The sequence below is a fragment of the Lolium perenne genome, chromosome 3, assembly GCF_019359855.2.
Source record: "Lolium perenne isolate Kyuss_39 chromosome 3, Kyuss_2.0, whole genome shotgun sequence".
In the NCBI taxonomy this organism is placed as follows: Eukaryota; Viridiplantae; Streptophyta; class Magnoliopsida; order Poales; family Poaceae; genus Lolium; species Lolium perenne.
This window is the reverse complement of record NC_067246.2, coordinates 345,150,067-345,157,383: the sequence shown is the minus strand read 5'-3', so window position 1 is coordinate 345,157,383 and position 7,317 is coordinate 345,150,067. Positions and strand designations below refer to the sequence as shown.

The 7,317-nt window shown below is 42.6% G+C and overlaps 1 protein-coding gene across 1 annotated transcript; it reads left to right on the top strand.

Annotated features, from left to right (window-relative positions):
- Positions 1–511: 511 nt before the first annotated feature.
- Positions 512–1,307, top strand: LOC127340525 (3'-5' exonuclease-like). The gene is made up of 2 exons (XM_051366267.1): positions 512–673; positions 756–1,307. The coding sequence occupies exons 1-2, from the start codon at positions 512–514 to the stop codon at positions 1,305–1,307; spliced, it is 714 nt and encodes a 237-aa protein (XP_051222227.1).
- Positions 1,308–7,317: the final 6,010 nt, after the last annotated feature.

Sequence of the window (7,317 nt, the reverse complement as noted above, 5' to 3'; positions counted from 1 at the left end):
AAAATGCTTGGAGGGAGTCAACCCATCTTTAAATAAATTTTGTTATGTAATTTTGTATTTCTAATAAAATTCTTCTAGAAATTTTGCAGAAAAAGTTGAGGCTAAAACTTAGTGCTGATAGTTTAAAGGGAAAATATAAATAAAAGCAAAAGAGAAGCTATTCGAGTTTTAACGATAGCTGGTACGGCTGCAGTAAAGAGGCTGGCTTAATGATTAAACCACGGAGGTTGTCGGTGCTTTATGGCAAATTTGGAAGAAGAGGAACATGAGAAATTTTTAGAACATCCATTCCAAACCCGAGGATATGAGTTTATAGATCAGAGATGGGCTGGTGAAACCTAAAAGCCGCTTACAATGAATATTCATAGCTTCTAACTTTGTCCCCCCCCCCCCCCCGGGCTAGTGAACCTAAAAGCCGCTTACAATGAATATTCATAGCTTCTAATCCCCCCCCCCCCCATAGCCACCAAAACTGCACCATTAGCCCCAGCCGGCCCTCATGGAACCCTAAATGGTCAAGCTCGCGCGCGCCCTCGACTTCCCTCGATCTGAAATCTACTACGATGTCATGGAGAAGATGAATTTCAAGATCACGTACACCCTCCGTGCGACGAGGGTGGAGACGTGGATCCGCGCCATCAGGAGGGATTTCCTCGACGCCGCGGAAATCAAGGTTGGTTTTCCATGGCTTAAAATTTAGAGATATGATGCATAAAGCATCCAAAATTCCAATGGCATTTTTTCTGTGTTTGAAGGTCGTCGGCTTGGACTGTGAGTTCACCGACCCTCGCAAGGATAACCAACGCGCTACCATCCTGGAACTCTCCGTCGCGCAACACAGTCTGGTCTTCCATATTGTGGATGCCGATGAAGTGCCACAACTGCTCATCGATTTCCTTGCGGACAAGAAAATCAAATTATATGGCGCATCAATACATAATGATGTGGATATGTTGCAGACCTACGGAATTAGTATTCCGTCTACGATCAACCTTCAGCAGATCCTCCAGAACCCCGTCCCAAGAAAGCAGACTCCGAGTTTGATTGATTTGGCAAATCATTATATTGGGACGGATCTCGAGCAGAAGAAAAAGTTTAATTATAAGAAGAACAAGTCACCGAAGACCTCCAAGGAATTAGAAGAAGAGGCACTGATTTTTGGATGGAGCATTTTTCCCTTGAGCCATAAGCAATTGCAGTATGCCGCTCTCGACGCTCGCCTCGGCTTCGAGCTGGGTAGGAGGCATTTTCGGGCAGTTGGCTACAATAGCCATATGGATCGCCTCAGACTTAATATTTATGAGTAGATGCATGGTGGTGTGGTCTGTGGTATCGTGTGTGCCTTCTATGTATGAACATATGAATCGTCGCGATTAATATATATTAAATCTTTTTATTATATTGTTATTTAAATTACTCACATATAGTACTGCGGGCATAACCAAGCAATTTCAAACTTGCGGTTTAAAATTATTTCATATTTAAATTCCTCACACTTTTCTAATAGTTATGCATATGTTATTTGTCCACTTGTGGTTTAAAGATTGAAAGATATTAATTATTTAGCAATATTATATGAATAATGCAAATATTATTTGATAATAATATTAATAAAGGAATAAAAATAAAATTATTCCATATTCAAAATTTTCACACTTTTCTAATAGTTATGCATATGTTATTTGCCCACTTGTGGTTTAAAGATTGAAAGATATTAATTATTTGGCAATATTATACGAATATTGCAAATATTATTTGATAATAATATTAATAAAGGAATAAAAATAAAATTATTCCATATTCAAATTCCTCACACTTTTCTAATAGTTATGCATATGTTATTTGTCCACTTGCGATTTAAAGATTGAAATATATTAATTCTTTGGCAATATTATATATTTATTGCAAATATTATTTGATAATAATATTAATAAAGGAATAAAATTAAAATTATTCCATATTCAAATTGCGCACACTTTTCTAATAGTTATGCATATGTTATTTGTCTACTTGTGGTTTAAAGATTGAAAGATATTCAAATTTCTCACATTGGAATGCTATATTATTATAGTATGGTAGTATTGACAATAAGGTACAACCACATTCGCGGGAACACGGCAGGAAAGAACCGAGAAGTTAAGTGTGCTGAGGGTGGAATAGTGTGAGGATGGATGACCGATCGGGAAGTGACCAAGTCTAGAATTTGAGTATAGATTATGTGTAATTAGTGTTAAAATGGTCCAAGTGAGAGACTAAAGAAAAACAAAAATGAAAAAATGAAAAAAGAAAAAAACGATAATGAAAAAAGATAAATGGAAAAAGAAAAAACATTTTGTCCTGGTTTTGGTTACGAGCCGGGACATAAGGTCCTCCAGCCCAAACACTTAAATCGCAGTCACGTGGTGGACTTTATGTTCCGGTTGGTAACCGGGCCGGAACAAAAGGCTCGCCTCCCTTGTCCCGGGTGGCCGGCCGGGACAAAAGCCTCTAACGCCTCGCGACAACAGGCATTTTCTCCACGAGTGTTCGTTTTCGGGCAATATCTGATTCTGCCTCAGCGACTACCTCCCTCGGCGGAGCCACTATTACCGTCGGCGTAGCCCGGCCCTTGGCATAGGACTCTACGTCGACGGCAAAACCGTCGGCATACAAATAAAAAAAATTCAGTTCCTTTTTCCAAAAAAATTAAAAAAAATCGAAAAAAAAACTTTTTCTATATGCCGACGTCAAAACCCTCGGCATAGATTTTTAAATTTTCAAATTTTAATTTGTTTTACACCATTTTTTCTTTTTTTACTTGGTTATCTTTCACCCAATACACTTTTAACTCTAAGTACACTTAATCTTTGGTTAAATTACAATCTTGGTTAAATTTCCCAGTCGGTCACTCATCCTCACACTACTCCAGCCTTAGCACGCTTCGGATGAGCTTCTATTAAAGAATTGACACCTTGCTGATAATAATAGCATATCAATCCTATTAACCCTTGGGCCGTGATTTCACACCTCTTTATTTTTGAATTCCAAAATATTACTTAGCAAACAACAATGAATATATAAGTAACAATAATATTGAATTCAAATAACAATAAAGAGATTTTATTTTTTGTTCTTTTTTCTATTTAATATGGAATAATTAAACCCTATCTTTAAATCGGAAAATCGAAATTCCACAAATAATATGTCTAAATCAATCAGAAAAATGAGAGGAATCTAAATATAACATACATATCATCATTTGAACCTAAAAATTAGAGGAATCCAAATATGACGTCCAGTTTGCCATCTGGCCAAAACGGCCGCCTAAGGAGATGTGAAATGGCCGTACCGGGCGCGCTGGTGCCCCGTTCGCCAACATGCTAAACGAACAAAAATTAGCATATAATATAAACTAATGTGTTATAGACCTAAAAACATTTTTCGTGAAATTTATTGAGCGACAAAAAGTGTATCCCTAATTCAAATTCGGTCAGTTTCCAGCGGATTCGGCGGGGCACCGCAGGAAGCCGCAGGGATTCCAAGATAGCTAGCGCGCACATATGACATATGATATGTGGTGAGGAGGCAGTGTCCTACCACTACGCACAGGTCGTGCAATACTAAAATGCGCCCCATGTAGCTGCTTCACACAAAAAACCGTATTGGCACCCCGAAAATGAAAAAAACATCGCCCATGGGTCGGATTGGAAATCCGCCCCCGGGGCCTTGCTTCCCATCCCAGGGACCGCGCACGTGCCAAATATGGCCTCGTTCCGACAAACTATGCGGTGTCGCATGCCTATTCCTACTCATTTGCCCTCAAAGTCATAAAACTCCGATCGTGATAGCCTGTTTGTGAAGGGTTTTCCAAAATAATTGCCGTATCCTAATTCCGATTTTTGGAGTGGTTACTAGGACACATAAAATGACGCCATGTGGCTCCGCGGGATTTTCTGACTTCGATTAAATTGCCATTTGGCCAAAACGGCCCCCCACGAAGATGCGGTATGGTTGTACCGGGCGCGCTGGTGCACCCGTTCACCATCGCGCTAAACAGAAAACATTTAGCACATAAAGTGATGTATCGTAGACCTAAAAAAATCGCGGAATATATTGAGCGACGGAAAGTGTACCCCTAGTTCAAATCCGGCCAGTTTCCAGCGGATTCGATCAGACATCGTAGGAAGACGCAGGAATTCCCAGATAGCTAGTGTGCACATATGGTATGTGATATGTGGTGAGGATGCGGTGTCCTACCAGTACGCGCACGTCTCGCGCAATACTAAAATGCGCCCCATGTAGCTGCTTCAAAAATAAAACCCGTTTTGGCACCCCGAAAATGAAAAAACCATCGCCCATGGGTCGAATTTGAAATACGCTCCCACGACCTTGCTTCCCATCAGAGGGACCACACACGTGCCAAATATGGTCTTGTTCCGACAAACTATGCGGTGTCACAGGCCGTTTTCCTACTCATTTGCCCTAAAAGCCATAGAATTCCGGACGTGATAGCCCCGTTTGTGAAGGGTTTTCCAAAATAATTTTCGTATGCTAATTCCGACTTTTGGAGTGGTTACTAGATCACATAAATAACGCCATGTGGCTCCGCGGGATTTTCTGACTTCGTTTAAATTGCCATTTGGCCAAAATGGGCCCCCACGGATATGCGGTATGGTCGTACCGGGCGCGCTGGTGAACCCGTTCACCATCACGCTAAACGGAAAATATTTAGCACATAAAGTGATGTGTCGTAGACCTAAAAACATTTTTCGTGGAATTTATTGAGCGACGGAAACTGTACCCCTAGTTCAAATCCGCTCAGTTTCCAGTGGATTCGGTGGGACACCGCAAGAAGCCGCAGGAATTCCTAGATAGCTAGCGCACATATGACATGTGATATGTGGTGAGGAGGCAGTGTCCTACCACTACGCGCAGGTCTCGCGCAATACTAAAATGCTCCCCATGTAGCTGCTTCACACACAAAAAAAAACCGTTTTGGCACCCTGAAAATGAAAAAACCATCGCTCATGGGTCGGATTAAAAATCCGCTTCCGGGACCTTGCTTCCCATCCCAGGGACCACGCACGTGCTAAATATGGCCTCCTTCCGACAAACTATGTGGTGTCACAGATCGGTTCCTACACATTTGCCCTAAAATCCATAGAACTCCGGGCGTGATAGCCCTGTTTGTGTAGGGTTTTCCAAAATATTTGTCGTATCCTAATTCCGAGTTTTGGAGTGGTTACTAGGACACATAAAATGACGCCATGCGGCTCTGCGGGATTTTCTGACTTCGTTTAAATTGCAATTTGGCCAAAACGGGCCCCACGGAGATGCGGTATGGACGTACCGGGCGCGCTGGTGCACCCGTTCACCACCGCGCTAAACGTAAAACATTTAGCACATAAAGTGATGTGTTGTAGACGTAAAAATATTTTTCTCAGAATTTATTGAGACGGAAAGTGTAGCCCTAGTTCAAATTCGGTCACTTTCCAGCGGATTCGGTGGGACACCGTAGGAAGCCGCATGGATTCCCATATAGCTAGCGCGCACATATGGCATGTGATATGTGGTGCGAAGGCGGTGTCCTACCACTACGCGGAGGTCTCGCGCAATACTAAAATGCGTCTCATGTAGCTGCTTCACAAAAAAAACGTTTTGGCACCCCGAAGAAAAAACCATCGCCCATGGGTCGGATTGGAAATCCGCTCCCGGGGCCTTGCTTCCCATCCCAGGGACTACACTCGTGCCAAATATGGCATCGTTCCGACAAACTATGCCGTGTCACAGACTGTTTCCAACTCATTTCCCCTAAAAGCCATAAAACTCTCGACTTGATAGCCCTGTTCGTGAAGAGTTTTCCAAAATAATCGATGTATCTCAATTCCGTCTTTTGGAGTGGTTACTAAGACACATAAAATGATGCCATGCGGCTCCGCGGGATTTTCTGACTTCGTTTAAATTGCCATCTGACCAAAACGGGAACCCGATAACATATAAGAAAGTGTTTGAATTGTTGCTATGTTAACATGGTACTGTACATAATTTAAATATGCATGATTTTGACATAAATGGATAGAGGATGTTTTTCTGAATATTTTGTTACTTTATACGCATTTTTCTGACATCATATGAATTAGTTATGATTTTTACAAAATTAGACAAATTTGAAAAATGGCCTACGCCGAGGGTGGCCGTCGGTGTAGCCCTGTCTACGCCTAGGACCAAAGATATGCCGAGGACTGCCCTCGGTGTAGATCTCGCTACGCCGACGGCAACTCTACGCCAAGGGTCGGACGGGCACGCTGGTCTGGCCGGGCCATACGTCGACGGTCCAACTTTTGACCGTCGATGTATAAAAAGCTCTCGATGTATCGCGCCATTTCTGTAGTGGGGCTTTGGGATGCATCAAAGTTTCAGGCGGCAGATCGCGCCCAGGAGGTCATCGGGGAGTTTGCCAGGCCATATTCCGAGTGTGTTTTTTTAAATAATTGTTGTATCCATATTCCGTATTTTCGAGTGGTTACTAGGACACATAAAATGATATCATGCGGCTCCGTAGGATTTTCTGACTTCGTTTAAATTGTCATCTAACCAAAACGGGAACCCAATAACATATAAGAAAGTGTTTAAATTGTTGCTATATTAACATGATACTGTACATAATTCAAATATGCATGGTTTTGATATAAACGAATAGAGGATGTTTTTATGAATATTTTGATACTTTATACGCATTTTTCTGACATCATATGAATTAGTTATGATTTTTACAATAGACAAATTTGAAAAATGGCCTACGTCGAGGGTGGCCGTGGGCGTAGCCCTGTCTACGCTTAGAACCGAAGATATGTCGAGGACTGCCCTCGGTGTAGACCTCGCTACGCCGACGGAAACACTACGCCGAGGATCGGACGGGCACGCTGGTCTGGCCGGGTCATACGCCAATTTTTGACCATCAGCGTATAAAAGACCCTCGATGTATCGCGCCATTTCTGTAGCGGGGCTTTGGGATGCATCAAAGTGTCAGGCGGCAGATCGCGCCCAGAGGTCATCGGGGAGGTTGCCAGGCCACCGTCCTTGGATGCCTCCGTCGCCGGTCATCGTGGTCGATTGATTCCTGCAATCAAAAAGACCCACACGGCCCTTCACATCCATGTCAAGCAGAAAGGCCCACGGCCCAGGAGGGAATTAGCTCTATCGGTTCAACGTGGGAGTCGGAGTCGGACACGACCAGGAATATACAATCGGCTCTCCAAATATATAATTAGGATCTCTAGTAGATCGTTCTCTATGTACATCATGCACGGTTCTAGTAATTACTTAGCTAGGATCTCG

What these genes read in the sequence shown, in the direction of transcription:
- LOC127340525 (XM_051366267.1), top strand. Translation starts at nt 512, where the DNA reads ATGGTCAAGCTCGCGCGCGCCCTCGACTTCCCTCGATCTGAAATCTAC. An exon ending in TCGACGCCGCGGAAATCAAG is followed by an intron (nt 674 to 755) that starts GTTGGTTTTCCA and finishes CTGTGTTTGAAG; the next exon opens with GTCGTCGGCTTGGACTGTGA.